This window comes from Schistosoma mansoni, chromosome 3, assembly GCF_000237925.1.
Source record: "Schistosoma mansoni strain Puerto Rico chromosome 3, complete genome".
Taxonomy (NCBI): domain Eukaryota; kingdom Metazoa; phylum Platyhelminthes; class Trematoda; order Strigeidida; family Schistosomatidae; genus Schistosoma; species Schistosoma mansoni.
The window spans coordinates 12,955,159-12,971,121 of record NC_031497.1 but is presented as its reverse complement, the minus strand read 5'-3'; the positions used below and the strand labels follow the sequence as shown (position 1 = coordinate 12,971,121).

The following is a 15,963-nucleotide window of genomic DNA, read 5'->3' as shown; positions in this document are numbered from 1 at the left end:
TACAGCATCCAAATAAGTTGTGTTTTGTGTACCACCAAAAACAACATCCAATGACGAGGTATTCTCAGTTATATGAAATACTAGAAGAAAATCGGAGTGGTTTAAATGAACAATAACTGAGAACTAACATTAGAATACCAAAAAAAAAACAAAAAAATGTAAACTTTTTAAAGGAAAACTAACAAAGACGTAAAATTTACAAGTAATTTACTTCACATTACTAACGAACGGAATGTTTACCGAATGGTTTTCCTTGATTGGAGAACTCTCAAGAACTAGTCACTAAAAAAATAACGGGTTATTGCATCATCCATCAAACCCCTACTAACATTCAAGGACTTAATTCTACAAACTATGTGATTGATAGCTGAACGGCAAGATTTTCGTAGACTCATATTATCTGACTTTATTGTATGAACTTCTGATTTTTAATGGCTGTCAAATTTTCTACTTCATGAAGGTTTACAAAAAGAGGCTAATGGTAACGCACATAACCAAGAGATATTTCACTTACATTTGATGCTTACTGTCAGATGTTTTTTCTCACATTTCTTTGGCAAACGAAAGTTCTGTATCACTTCGGTACCGAAAATTGCATGAATTTTTCTGGAGCCCAACAAAGGATAATTACAAGATGCACCGACGCCGATATCTAAAATGCTTGCAGGTTCGGAAAATCTTTGAAGATCTAGTGTCTAGATAATTAACAAACGACCGATTACTTACTCTTCAGTAGATCCTCTAACCATAAGATATAGTTCAAACGCAGGGGAACTGTTGGTATCAAACGATCGCCTGGGAAATCTACGTCTAAACCAAAGTCATTCATCAACAAAGCTTTGGACAAAGCAGATAAGTGAGATGGTATTCTAAAGTCAAGGACAACCCGGCCACATTCATCTTTTATGGCCACTGCATCGAAAAAGTCGAACTTTGCAGCCAATTCTTTGAAATTAGGTTTTTTCTGTTTGTAAATATTTCGTTGGTGCATATATTTATTTAAAGCCATGAGGTGACTAAACACAATTTTATCTAGAGCAAGATAAACAGTAAACAATTACCGGATATCAAAAAGTAATGCTTGAGATACTACCAATCTTAATAAATTGGGTAACTGATATTGCTAAAACCCTTGGAAATATAGAAACGAAAGGTACACATAGAATAAGTGCAAATTTTTGATATGTGGCCAGCTGAATAATACCATATTCAAATCATTTAGAGTTTTCACCACTTAAAACCACTTCGAGCAAGAGCCACAGTGACTGCTAGTTAAGCAAGGCATTTTTACTGCACGTCCGTTATTTGGTTATTTTAAATAATAAGCTGAAAAGGAAACATATTCAAGTTGCCACACCTCATTAGCACAGCGAGATGAAACCATCAAAGTAAATCTCAGAGTAGATATAGTAACAGTACTAGCGGTTATTGAAAACATTAGACAGATGAGAATAAAAAGGTCGAAAATTTAATGAAGACAGACAACGCTAGACAGTAGAGACTTGCGTGTAGAGAGGTTTAGAAATACAGTTCATGAAATTAATGTTGAATAAGCATGTAAACAATTTATACCTAGATTACGTGTCTGCGGAGATAGGTAAAACACTTTGGAAGACAAGTTGATTGGCTTTTAATCACTCATTCTAGCGGAAAGTTTATAAGAAGGATTATTATAAACCTTTCAACTTCTAGAAGAATTGAGTACGCTGTAACTAGAGATGATTTAAAGGGATAAACGCTAGTGCATTAATTGCAAGATTGTTTAGGGAATATGGTTGAAGAATGACGCCTGAACGGACTTTTCTTTAGTTTCTAAGCTCTGAGTATTTCTAATTTCATCAAAACTGTTTATATTCTTGTTGCCACTTATTCCCTTTCTCTATGTGTGGAAACTCAAGTAAATACATTTCCGCCAGATCATGTTGTTTGCGCGTTTGCTTCGTAACACACAAAGGACTGGTTTACGTTTAATTAAGCACGCAGATGTTTTTACGTGTCTAAAGAGTAGACAATAACTTGGTACCAAAGCTTTCCAACTTCCCGAATAAGCAGTAATCATGATTACAAAGGCAATTAGATCTACTCCGTACTAACATAGAATGACGAGATATTTCATGTAAGCGTTTAGTATCGTCAATCGCAACATGAAAGGTGTGTTCATCTGACAATAATACGAAGAAATACTCCCGGAGAGACTATAATTTATGGAAAACCTTTGAATGAATCTTAAGTAACCTTGAGAAATGTTAGCCAGTCAGTAAACAGTAAGCATAGAGTAAAAATATATTGTACAAAACCAAATAATCATAACGGATACACTTCTTTTATATGGTCCAAAAACTTGTCAAGGTTAGAAAAAGGTTCAAAGGTTCCAAAATCGTAATGCATAAGGTAGAGGAATTCATCCATATGGCTCCATAATAATCGGTCTCTGGAGCCATGGTAAGGTCAAAAAACCCTCTTAGCCTCGACCACATAGATTCAATGTTGCTTGTGTGTACTCCGGTTGTGTAGGTTTATCATTTTTATTATGGATATGTCCCTACAATACTCTAACCACTGAGCAGCCGAGGCTTCAGTAACATCTGCAATTATTGCAGCCAATGTTACTGGTTCTTTTATTATACAGTTCTCGGCAATGATTGAAATATGCCTTAGTCTCAATCTGGATCAAGCGACAAAGTACCTATTCTAGCAAACGTCTTCCTTCAACATATATTACAATGAAGGACAACATGACAATAGTCTGCACAAGGTCTACAACTCATTTCATTTCCGCAATTACAAATACAATTGACTTCTTAGTAGTCTTATTTCTTCTAGCCTCTTAATTGTCAAGTCTTCTCTAAAATCCTCCGTGAATCGATCGTACATGTGCATCAGGTACTGGAATTGGCGCCATGACCTTGAAACCTCTCGAACGCTTCTGACTGGCTCAGCCATAAATTATAGTCTCGCCAAAATATGCCATGTAATTTGTTAGTCAAAGTTATGAGCATATGTTAAGAACTGAATTTGAAGAGGTCAAACCTGATTCTAACTCAACAATAAACCGACCTGAAGAGCATGTTACCATATAACCGAAAACCTGCGCCGCTTTTATGTAAAATAAATTTGAACGGTTTTGAAAATCATTTTAAAAAAATTGAGGTATAGTTGGCACCAAATATTAACCTTATTAGTTTTAATGCATTTTCAATAGTTCAAGAAAATATGATCCAGCAAAAATGATATTTCCACAGTTCATAGCTTACGTCGGGAGTCATCATCGAAGATATATACTTCGAGAGATGGATAAGCCGAAAAAACTATAATGCTGTCTTGATAAAACTTTCCGAAAGAAAGAAGGTCTTGGAACTTGTTCAACAATCAGATATCAGCAACATGACTCTCGATAACAGGTTCAAATATTAGTCTTCAGTAATAATGATATTAGGTTAGTGAACTTGTGTTGATTCTGACAGATTGCCATCCAGTGAAGGTCCAGCTTCTTCTTTAAAATGTTCAATAATAGGGCTGTTGCCACTTGTTGGGGTAGGGCGTTTCAGTCTCTGACCACTCGATGAGAAAAACGAGACCCCGCCCTTAGTTTATTAAATCGCAGTATGCGAAGCTTCGGAGATTATTAGTGCTGGAGGAAGCAAAAAGATAAGACATATCAACGCCCAAATAATAATTAAAGATACGAAATGCCAGTATAAGGTCACTTCGCGTCCTACGATACGACAAGAGTCAAAGGTTTATACGTTTTAAACGCTCGTCGTAAGGAGTTTAGAAAGAACTTTCAATATTATTGTCCGCACACGTTCGGTGAAGTGACCATAGCGCACGATAACCTCTGGAAGCAGCCGCATTGCAGTGCGCAGTTGTGTTGCAAGTCGTGACTTATTATTGCTACTAGGTCTTTATGTCCTTGAACGCGTGGAGGAAATTTACCATCAATAGTATAATTGTAGCTATTGCCGTGCTCGATGTGCGTGAGCACGCTCTTCCTGGAATTAAATTCCAAGCCTCAACCATTAGCCGGTCTAACTAATTCGTCAAAGTCAGCTTAGAGATGAAAACGATCAACCTCTCTTCTTATTGTTCTCCAGATTTTGGCATCATCCGCAAACAATAGTGTCAAAGACTTAGGTAATAGCGCTGATTTTTTAACAGAGAGAAGAAAAAGTAGAGGGCCTAAGATGGTGCTTCTGGATACACCACTTCTGACCGGCTACCATTCAGAAAGCGTTCCATTGACCATCATTCTCTGTCTGCGGTCACATAAGAAGTTTCTTGTCCATTCCTGTATAGCACCTGCTGTTCCAAAGCTCGAGAGCTTCTGCGTAAAACCTATGTGTGAAACCTTGTCAAAAACATTTATTTTGTTTAAACTGGTCAATTATTTTTCAAGGTCTTCTATTTTGCAAAGCAATATTATGAATTGTCTTGGAGTTTCTCACTAACTGCATAATAATTGAATACATTTTTCCAATTACACATGCCCATACAACTTGATAACAAGTCTTCATCCAACGTCGAACGATTGGATAGATCCTTTATGAGAAACGGTGTTTATCATATCGGTGAACATCCTGAAGGGATTTCTCCTTTAGAAGCTGTAAATTTGTATCGCGATAGCCTTTCGTTACATGAGAGGAAAGAAATTTTACGCTACGAGAAAGTACGTTTTTTCTTGATATGAAAATCGGGTTTTTTAGTTCTAGTAATCTAACTACTATATTATAGTATTAAATTCATTGAGAAATTTTTACTCAAAAATTTGCAGTTTGTAAACCATTCATGAATTGTTTACAAGTGTTAACGATACTTTAGTACAAAATACGAACTCAGATGAATACATATTTTGTTTCATCTTTCGCCTTTGCCTCTTTTCATTTTGCAATTTCAAATCTAACTATATCAAAAAGCGGATTCATGCAGAAAATCTTTTATAGTCTGAAAAGGGAAAGCCCTTTTCCAGTCGTCAACATTTCAACTTCTCTAATCTAAGTAAGTATCTAGAAACGCCACCGATGTGCACGAGTATCTTTCAACTAGATGAAGTCTTTACTTTTCAAGATACATTTTATCAGTCTGTTGATGTTACTGTTTCCTGATGAAAACTGGTTTGTTCCGTCAACTTTGTGCACCGCATCGTAAACTGGCCTATGAAATCGACTTGCGAATTCATATTTAAGTTATTCGTTTATTTAGAAAAAGATTTTGTTTTGAACAATTTTTTAAAATTAAGCCTACAAACGTAAAACCGTTATCACAAATTGTCCTTGATTAAGTAAAAAATAAGATGCGCATTGCACAGATGGATTTAATACTGAAATAGTTTCAACAGGGATATCTGAGATCCTAGAAAATTTAACGACATACATTTCTGAAATTTTTCATTCATTAGTTACCTCTCGAGATATCTACTCATCAAAAATATTTCGGTCATGAATGTACTTTAAAACTTATTAACTGTGTTCAAAACTCTGAATAGCGTTTAGTGGTTCTCATTCTTACATTTTTACCATGACTAAAATAATGAAGCTTCGAGGGGATGATGAGCGCTTAAATAAAAATTCAACTACTTAGCTCAGTCAATTTCTTTACGATTTCTGGTGTTTTGTAACACTTATTTTCAAGTGTTCAGCGCGAAAAAACAAACATTAGATTGAAGAAGCTTTACCTCTTCACAAAAGCTATCTGCGTCTCCCTTATTGAGGCATCTAAACGCATTCCACTTTTAGACTCGGCACGATGCTTGTGTCCAGTCATCATATTCTAAATGGATCATATAGTTTATCACAAATGAAAAATGTTTTATTTTTTCGCAGTGTCCACCTCTTAACACAAAGTTATGTAGCCCGGTTTAACTTAATGGTGTAATGTCATTTTCTGTCTAATCTTGAAAAATGATCTTCTTTCATTAACATCTGTACTTCATCAAACGATTGTGCACAAATATACTTCATTTGAAAAAACGAAGGCGGTTCATTACTAGGCATCGTTTTACAAAAAAACAAACAAACTAATTAATGTAATCATATCTCATGAATTGACATAGCCTTCAAAATTCGACTTATCTTTGAGGAATATTTCTGTACTGTTCAAACTTTTCATTTCAAAGGGTCAATTTGGGCTGTTTCCAAATGTAGTGAATTTATACTAAAATACTATTAAAACATAACTCCCATTACGCTCATTAAGTTATAAAGTGTTGTCTGATAGTTTTCATGTGAATAGCATGAAAAATTGACATAATTCTTCATATTTTGAACTATCAACAACACACATTACATACCCAGTAATTGACAACGCTCCACTGGATATATTTCTGTGTTAGTTATCTCCTTCATTCCCAGAGTGTTTCGCTGAAGCAGATCAATATGTTTCGAAGTTTAGGTTTGAGCGTGTTTTCAAAGATGGCAAAAAGTCTCCTAAACTGTTCTGATCAACAAACTCTTATTTGATTTTGAGAAAATTATTCTTGAATCAGGGTTTTGATGGGAAATTCATTCCAAATCGCCCAAGGCAATCATTGGACAACTGAACTATTAGCTAGTGCTTTATAAGTTTATTTACATACCACAATTCATGCAGTCTAAACAGCTGGTTCATGATGTCGACTTTCAAGTTTTAAGTGTTACACAAAACTTTAAAAATTAATTATTGTTCATTCACGATTATAAATTATATTTATGACTTTACTCCTGATATTGAAAAATAAAAGTTCAGATACGACTTAAAACTGAAAATGAATGAATTCATAAATTAATCAACTAAACTATCTTAACATGAAATTAGTTTTTACTTCGGAATATTGTATTTTAGCGTAGTGTAACATGAGTAACATGATGACAAAAAGTCAACTAATACAAATAACATTAATAAGGGTAATGCTAGGACAAAGATTGCTTAACTGTATAAATATTCACATGCATTGTGCAATTCACATACCATGTTCCTCTGCTATCTTTGTATCTTTTCTAACTAACTGAATTGAATTATGCTATTGAAGCTCTAACTCACTTCGCTGGTACATCTAATATATGAAGTTATCAGTTAACTATAGAGAAGCGTTTCGGAGTTAGGAATGACCCAATGACATGGAATGCAATTTGTCTAGCTCTAAAGTTCTTAAATGAACTCTGTCGCAACTCACGTCTGTTAGATTTATTGGAGTAACAGCTATTTACTGATATAATAATATAATATTTAAACGATAAACGTTAAGTTTAAGTGGTTAATAGTAGAAGTTAAAGAGTGGCAAATAGACGCTGCAAGGCATTTGTAGACAAAACTTACAGTACTAAAATGAATGGGAACTCGAACATAATTTGATTATTTAATAAAATAAAGTTTCAGAAGATCATAAGAATTAAGTCTATCAAATGACATTAAGATATTTCGTTCAACATACATCGACTTCTAGAAAAACTGTGTTGGAATGCAAATAAAGCAAACAAGATAGTTAAACTTTAAGTAAACAAATTAAATCTATATCATGTGAGGTTTTACTTTATCTGATTATATTTTAATTGTCATGTTGACAATATTTATTGTTTGAAAAACCATAAATGAAATTGTAACAAACAAACAATCTGAAATGATTACGAAATTCAGCAACTGTTAAGTTAAAGGTGAAAAACTACGTTTTAATAGAAAACACATAATGTAAATTGATGGTAACTAGCATACTGAGTAACATGACTTCAGTTGAGTATAGATAAAATTCTCAGATGATTAGAATTTGAAGCAAGGAATGTTTTTAAGACTTCATGTTCAAACTAAGTGGCTATTAACGGAATGATTAATAAAACTTAAGTTTTTCTTTAGATGATCAATAAAAAAAGAAATGTAATGATGATAGAAACACGAATCTGCGCAGTCTCATAGCAAGCAAAATCTTTTGTATTATTACATAGCCATTACATAGTAAACACTGTTAAACAGAATGAATCATAAGTTCTCACAATATTACTATTAAAATGTGACCATTTCACTGAAAAAAAGCAATTAAAGTGAAGTTATTACTGAGTAAATTGTTTCCACTAATGAAATAAAAGTTTTATGATTATATCACCTTTTGTGAAGTCTTTAACATCAGTTACAAATTTTCTTTCTAATAATGATGGGTGATTATATATTTATTAATGTAATTCTGTAGTATGTATATATATAATTAAAGCAATGAGTATTTAAAGAAATAGGTAATGCGTTCAAATGGTGGTGTAAACATCATCATTGAGATGCAAGAACATACAACTGATGAGTATCAAATGAGATAAAACGTACGTCTTCATTTCTCTGCTAGCCAATAACTAATCAAGTTTACTAAGAATTTAAGTAAAATATTTAAAACAAATAATTAATTTTATTTCAATAGTTGAAATCATGAGTCAATTGAAGCTAGACCACCATGGAAAACCTGGAAGCACTGGACGGCCGTTTCTTCCTAATATGGGACTCCTTAGCAGTGCGCATCCACGATCCCGCCTCGCAAGATTCGAACCCAGGACGTATCAGTCTCGCGCGCGAGGACTTAACCACTAGACCACTGAGCTGGCCTCCGACGGTGTTAATGTCTAACTTCAACCGATACACAAAATTGAGCCTCAATCGACTCATGATCTCAACTACTAAAATCTCCACGAAACCCCTTCTGGTATTAATTAATGTTATGTTTATTTTGATTGGAAATTATTTGTTTGGATAATTTCTGTTTATGTGTTATGTAATAAAAAATTCACTGAGATATATGGTCAATAAAAATTATCTTTCTTTCATGAATTCAGACACTAAGAAATAGAGTTAAAATCGTTTAGTTTATTATCATTATTATTTGATATTTAATGATAATTCCCTATAGAATTGCAAAGTATCCATTTGATCCTATTCAAATAAGTCTTACATGAAGATTAGTGTATTTCAAAGAATATTATTTCTTAGAACGAAACTTCAATTACATCTAAATATTAAATCAATAAAAAAGTGATGATACATTTAAAATTTTACATAATAAACTGTATAAATGCCATGAAATGAACTTTACAATAAATTAATACATCTTCAGTATATGCTTTATAATCTTTCCTCTTTTTGATGTACTTAGCGTTTTTATACATTCATTTCAGTCAAGATTTTTTATGATATTGGTTGTATTTATAATGGAGTGATGTATTGGAATTTCTATGGAATAAAATGTATGGAAAATTTATATAATCGTCTACATATATTTACTGTTAATAAGATATATATATATATATATATATAGTATGGGGATTTGCAGAGATTGTAGTATTTTCACAATTAAATTCACGAGTTGATCTAAGCTAAACCATCACTGGAAACCTAGAAGCACTGGACGGTCATTTCGTCCTAGTATGGGACTCCTCAGCAGTGCACATATGTATAATGTATTTGTTTTTCTATTATACTGCATGTGCGTGTGACTATAAGTAATTAAAGGAGGTTAACTTGAAAAGAAAAAAGTTGAATATTTCGTATTCACGTAGTCTGATTTATGCAGCTTTCAATATCATTACCTATGACTAAAAAATTTCATGACCACAAAATATTTGAACTTTTCGAGAATACTAGTTTAAATACATTAAGTAGGAATAATATATTTGTAAAATCTCAGCGAATGAATTTGAAGTAAATCTAATGTTTCGCCTGGCAATCTGGTCCAAGCTTTTTCAAGGAATTATACTCAAACATCAAAATTATCGAATATAAATAGGTACATGGTTCTTCGTTTCATTGTACACTGAATAGGTCATCCAATCAACGTTAATAATGCCTAGACTAGTTATATGTATTAGTGTGTAAGAGATTTGTGATGTGAAATGATAAGTATTAATATAACTTATTGTATATAAACGAAAGTGGTGAGAGGAGAAATTTCATTCACAATATATTGGATGACCTATTCAGTGTACAATGAAACGAAGAACCATGTACCTATTTATATTCGATAATTTTGATGTTTGAGTATAATTCCTCGAAAAAGCTTGGACCAGATTGCCAGGTGAAACATTGGATTTACTTCAAATTCATTCGCTGAGATTTTACAAATATATTATTATTATTTGATGTCTTACATCAACTCGGCGCTCAAATAGTATGAAACTATTCGCTCTAATTTAGACAAAAATTCTTATATACTAGTTTAAATAATTGATATTATCGTAAACATAAAAGGTATGTAGTATAAAATCACTCCGACAACATAGATACATTTGCGTGAATTCCTCAAAACTGACTTTTTATTTCTAAAAAAAATGCCTGTTACCTGACAATTTTCTAAAATATTCTACTCTGATTTATTTCAACTACTTTCTTAATAAAGCATACGTCAAGTTTTGTATCGTTTTTACAACTAAACTTGTAAAATATTTCATGTGAAAAACAGATAATTAGTCCATTACTCTCTAATAGCCCCCCCCCCCTATGTGATTAAATATGAAACCAATCCATTTGTGGGTTTTTTTTAAATGGTTTCAAAGTACGTTTGTTTAAAATTAAATTAATTCTTTATTATGTTTTATTTACTAAAAGTATCGATTTTTTTAAAAATAGAATATGAAAGCCTAGACAATGAATTATTCATCCTGTATTTTATTTATTCATACATGTGTGTACAATTAAAACAACATAATAGTGAATAAATTGAATAGTTCAAAAACTATAATTATGTTAATCAAATTTTTCGTGAAAAGATTGTTAACTACTACAGTGAATTTGTTTAAATGTATTAACTAATTTAACAATCTGTATAATTTGAAATATTTAAGATAAATCATGAAAAACTACAAGTAGTAAGAAAATCTTTTATTTTCATAAAACACTATTGATGAATACACTTACTTACTCCTGTTACTCCCAATGGAGCATAGGCCGCCGACCAGCATTCTCCAACCTACTCTGTCCTGGACCTTCCTTTCTAGTTCTATCCAATTTTTGTTCATTCTTCTCATGTCTGTCTCCATTTCTCAGCGTAATGTGTTCTTTGGTCTTCCTCTTTTCCTCTGGCCTCCAGGATTCCAAATGAGGGCTTATCTTGTGATGCAGTTTGGTGATTTCCTCAATGTGTGTCCTATCCACTTCCAGTGCTTCTTCCTTATTTCTTCCTCTACTGGAATCTGGTAATGAATACACTTACGCCTCATTTATCATGTGAAAGTCTTCCTTTTTAACAGTCACACCAAAGCTTATCATTTAAATGATGTAGAAATTGATAAATAACAGATTTAATCATCAATACTTTAATTTTTGTAGCTTAGATTTTAAGTTGATCTTCCTAACTAATGTCAATCAAATAATTATTTCAGTATGTTATTATAATTATTATGATTCCTTACAACAATTGATGATAAACAGCAAAATGGTATTCAATAATCATGTTAGATAAATGAGGACACTGAAATAGCTTGTTTATAGACCATTCAATCAAATAACCGATAATCATTTTATTGTTATTTATGTGGTATAGAACATTATACATATATATGTACATAAGTACACATGAATGCGAGTACAGATAAATGCATGCATATAGTTATATATGTATATGTGAGCATATTTGATGTACATTTTATCTGCACATGGACTATGTTATGCTTATTATCATAAGTTTATACCTAAAAACAAGAAAACTATTGTGTCACTTTGACAAGTTATTTTTAAATTATGTCCTATTAGTCTATTGCTGGATGGTTCATTAATAGCCACTTCAGGTTCAGTACTGGGATCTAGATAACAAAACACTGCTACTCTTTTTTGTGGTCGAATAATTCATTTGTGATTACCCAAATATTAGACTGATAATATCTTTGATCGTATGCGGTAAACGAAGTTTATATAAAAAACTGATTTAGTAATGAACATAAATATTTTATACCAATCGACATAGGAACTGTTAAGTAGTTCCTTGAAATCCTCTAGTTTTAAGACCATTCTCTAGCATAAATCATTTCATAAATTGACTTCAGTCAAACAGTTAGTGAAAACCAAAAAAGTATTTCCTGATAATATGGGAAATTTTATCGGAGAATATAACTCTTCGCCTGGTTGAACTCAGAACCTTCAAGCCTAGAAACCAGCGCATTACATTTAAACTGTCAAGTTATTGTTCACTAATGCATATTTCTAGCTTCGATGGATTTATTATATTGTGTAATGCATCTTTATTCAGAATATCATAGAACATGATGTAAGTGGTTTGAACAAAACAATTTATAGAATTTATTTAAAGAAAAGACAAGATGAACAGAATCCTCCCATCTTAAATTCAAATGTGTTGAACCAGAAATCAAAAAATACATATATGCACAAAATCTCTTAAAGTAGGACCATTCAGTATAAACAGAAATGAATAAGTTGAAGGCATCGCAGAAGACAAGTGTGATTAACATTTTTCACAAAAATAAAACTTTTGTGATCACTTTTAATTAAAAACGCGGAATTCCATGGAGAAAAAATCAGTTCTCGGTCAACAATTCACCTCAATTATACCTCTTAAAATGAATTTAAGACGTTTTAAGCTACATTGCTGAAATATTACTGTTAAAGATTGTGAATAGTGGACGATAACCATAGGATAATCATTCGAATACCATTGTGACCACATATTGCGAATATTCCAAGTCATATATTGGACATCAACGACATTAGCATGCATCAACTCATAAGTGGTTATTTAGCTTATCCTGTTTTTGCACTACCTATGGAATTATCGTCCACATAATTCCACGTATTCAAATTTTATTTTACCTTCCACTCTCAAACGAATCTCACATCACTTTAAATACATTTTATATAGAGTTTTTGTTTAAACAGTTATCGAATGTTATTTTTAAATATTAAAATAAATGTTCCATTATCAAGAGATAACTACTAGAAATATAGCGAATAAACAATGGCCTTTAAGGTCGTATTAGATAGTCAGTGTACATGCTTACTAATTGATCGATTCTCACGTAATTGATGTTTAATTAATTGACATATTTACAAAATAAACCAAGATTTCAATTAGGTTATTGAGAGTATATCATCAACGATATTTTAATTTCATATTAAATATGAATAATTGTTCGACATAAAATAAATGGTGGGGAAGATTTGTAGCTCAGGTGAGTGATTTCGATGGAGTTTTGTTCTCTGAGCTGGATGGTTTGGTTGTGGAGCTTTCATCTTTGTTCTGAACGACATCATTAACATAAACTTCAGGTAGACGTTGTGTTGATGATGTCGTCCAGAAGAAAGATGAAAGCTCCACAACCAAACCATCCAGCTCAGAGAACAAAACTCCATTAAAAACATAAAAAACGTTGAAACAGTTTTTTATTCAATAACTCGTCAATCTACAAAGATTATTGAATCAATGTAAATTGATGATTATCACTGTTATGATTGCGTATGTAAACTTTCATTTTTCATTATCAAATTATTCTAATTATTAAAATAAATATATTTATTAATATACCAGTTATTTTTAATGTTTACTCTGTATCTCGAATAGAGCACATTTTTCGATAGTCATGTGATGAGTTTAAGGGACGTTTTAGTTGTACAGAATACTATATTCATCATGAACTGGTTGTGCTTTCAGACTAAAATGAAAATGAAAGTAATAAGTCTACGTTCAGAATTACTATAAAACTGCACAACAACACAGTATTTTAGTGAATTCAGTATTTAAATGAAAATATCCACTTTTCAATAATTAGCATACCAACCATAAGTTACTGGATTACAATGTTCAATAGAATACAAATTAAACTTGTACACAGATAATCTGTCATAAACTTAGTTATAAGGAAACAAAAGAGAACCTATCTAATGTAGTCAGTTACAGGATATGCTGATAGATTTTAATTCAATTTGTTTTCATATTAGATTTTTAGTTTTAAAACCATGTCTATTTCCTTGCTTGATTATATAGTCAATATGTCGATTAAACAATAATTATTTTAAGTACTCATATCTTTCCAATCGGAATGGTAGCTTAATGATTATATCACTTGTCTTGCAACCCAAAAGTTGTAGTTTAAAACCTTGGACTATCGGTACTTGAAAGAACTATAACTCAGAGCTGAGTGCATAAAGCCATAATTGATAAATAAGAATTATGATTATTATTGTTTGATCATTCAAATTAAACCACAATTTTAAAATTTAATGAACATTTTCATCACTAGTTCTCTTACTTTAAAACAATCCCATCAAACTTGATGCGTAACAGAAAACTTATTTATTCGACATATATCAATCAAGTTTTTAAATACATCTTAAGTCTAATATTTTGATTTTAAGATAATGTATATAACAGACTAGCCTTAACAAAACAAGTGTCGTTAATCAGAGAGTATTGGCCAGATGTTTTATTCTAGCATAGAACTCTTCAATAGTGTATACTGACTCTCTCATTTGAAGATGATGTAAAACATTCTACAATTCTTTTTATCTCTATGAACTTTTTATGATAGTAATTTCTAAATACTCATTAAAAGTAACAATGGCGGATTGGGCTTTCATATGTGAACTAACTTGTTACAATATTGTCAAATTTATATTTGTCGTACCTCGGGAGATTTTATAATGAAACTGAAAATCAGTATTAGACTTCAGTGGAACCTGTTTAGTTAGGGCACTCTTAAAATATATAAGAATGTTATGCTCTCCATGTGTGGCCTCGTAGCCTAATGGATTAAAGCTTACATTTACTGAGTTCCAGGATCGAACCCTACTCATCTACTTCCGTTAAAATAGATGAATAATGTTACTAGACTGTATATTTTTAACCCTTCTAGAAATGACCTTATTAGTAATAAATTCCAATGAATTCAGATCATAATTACCAGTTATTCATATTATATCTGCTTGTAAAATTTCACAATCATTATAGATTTTATATCAATTAAACACAAGAAAATAGTTCTTATTGTTCAAATTTCTTGAGAGAAAATAGGAACGAGTGAAATTTACTAGTTTCATCTAACTGCTTGTAAAAAGCTGAACAGTTGATGTAAAAGTCTTTTGCAATAATAACCATCTTCTACTTCCTTTCACTATTTATTCACCTATAAGTGAAGTTTTGTTGAACAGAGTAAATTATGTACGTGTACGGGGTGTGTTTGTGTGCGTACAAGTGTACGCACTTGTACACGAATATGAATATGTATGCACATATAATGGCAAAGAAATTTTTTTTTCTTATTCTTATAATTAAGGTGTGTGGTATGTGTGTACATGCATGGTTGTACCAACAATAACAGTAGTAGTGGTAATATCAATATTAGTAGTCATTTTAGTGTACTAATAAATTACGATAACACACTAAAATGAAACAAATATATGCGCAAAACATAAATGTCATAATATGTCCAAAAATTAGTAGATCAACATTTAATCCCATCTATAATAGTAGCTATATGCTTACAGAAAGCATAATCTACATGGCGTTTATATATATATATATATATATATATATATATATATATATATATATATATATATATCACTCAGTAAAGATCGTGTTTCAACTGTAATGATAGAGAGAAAATGAATGTTTACTGTGAATCTCAATTTCATCAACTGTTAGTGAAATCCCATAAGTCAGTAAGTAAACTATCACGGATTCCATTAACAATTGGTAGTAGGATTTTCTGACGTTATCCAGATGGTGTAAAATAGCACAAATCGGGAAGAACACTATACAATAAGTTATTTTGAATGTATTACGAATTAATTAGAGTTGTTTGTTACAGCTCACTTCCTTATTTTCGCATTGACTTGAATACTTTGTTGACTCAGTAAATTGGTCTTAGGAAGGAGTAAGTATATAACATAACTATTTTGTTATATTTATTACTTGAAACAGTTTAATTTGTTAATATCATAAATTGTGTGCGGTCATCTAGTTATTTATTCATTAATGTCAATGAATTTAAATTTACATAACTCAGTATATTAAGA

General features: G+C 31.6%; 2 protein-coding genes across 2 annotated transcripts; one reads left to right on the top strand and one right to left on the bottom strand.

Moving 5' to 3' along the window:
- Positions 1-4,543: 4,543 nt before the first annotated feature.
- On the top strand, positions 4,544-7,170 carry Smp_129150 (hypothetical protein; the record flags this gene model as incomplete). Its single annotated transcript, XM_018799280.1, has 2 exons — positions 4,544-4,666; positions 7,048-7,170. The coding sequence occupies 2 exons, from the start codon at positions 4,544-4,546 to the stop codon at positions 7,168-7,170; spliced, it is 246 nt and encodes an 81-aa protein (XP_018651084.1).
- A 5,015-nt stretch (positions 7,171-12,185) lies between these two features.
- On the bottom strand, positions 12,186-12,401 carry Smp_202080 (uncharacterized protein; the record flags this gene model as incomplete). The annotated part of the gene is made up of 1 exon (XM_018799279.1): positions 12,186-12,401. One exon carries the CDS (start codon positions 12,399-12,401, stop codon positions 12,186-12,188), a length of 216 nt encoding a protein of 71 aa, XP_018651083.1.
- Positions 12,402-15,963: the final 3,562 nt, after the last annotated feature.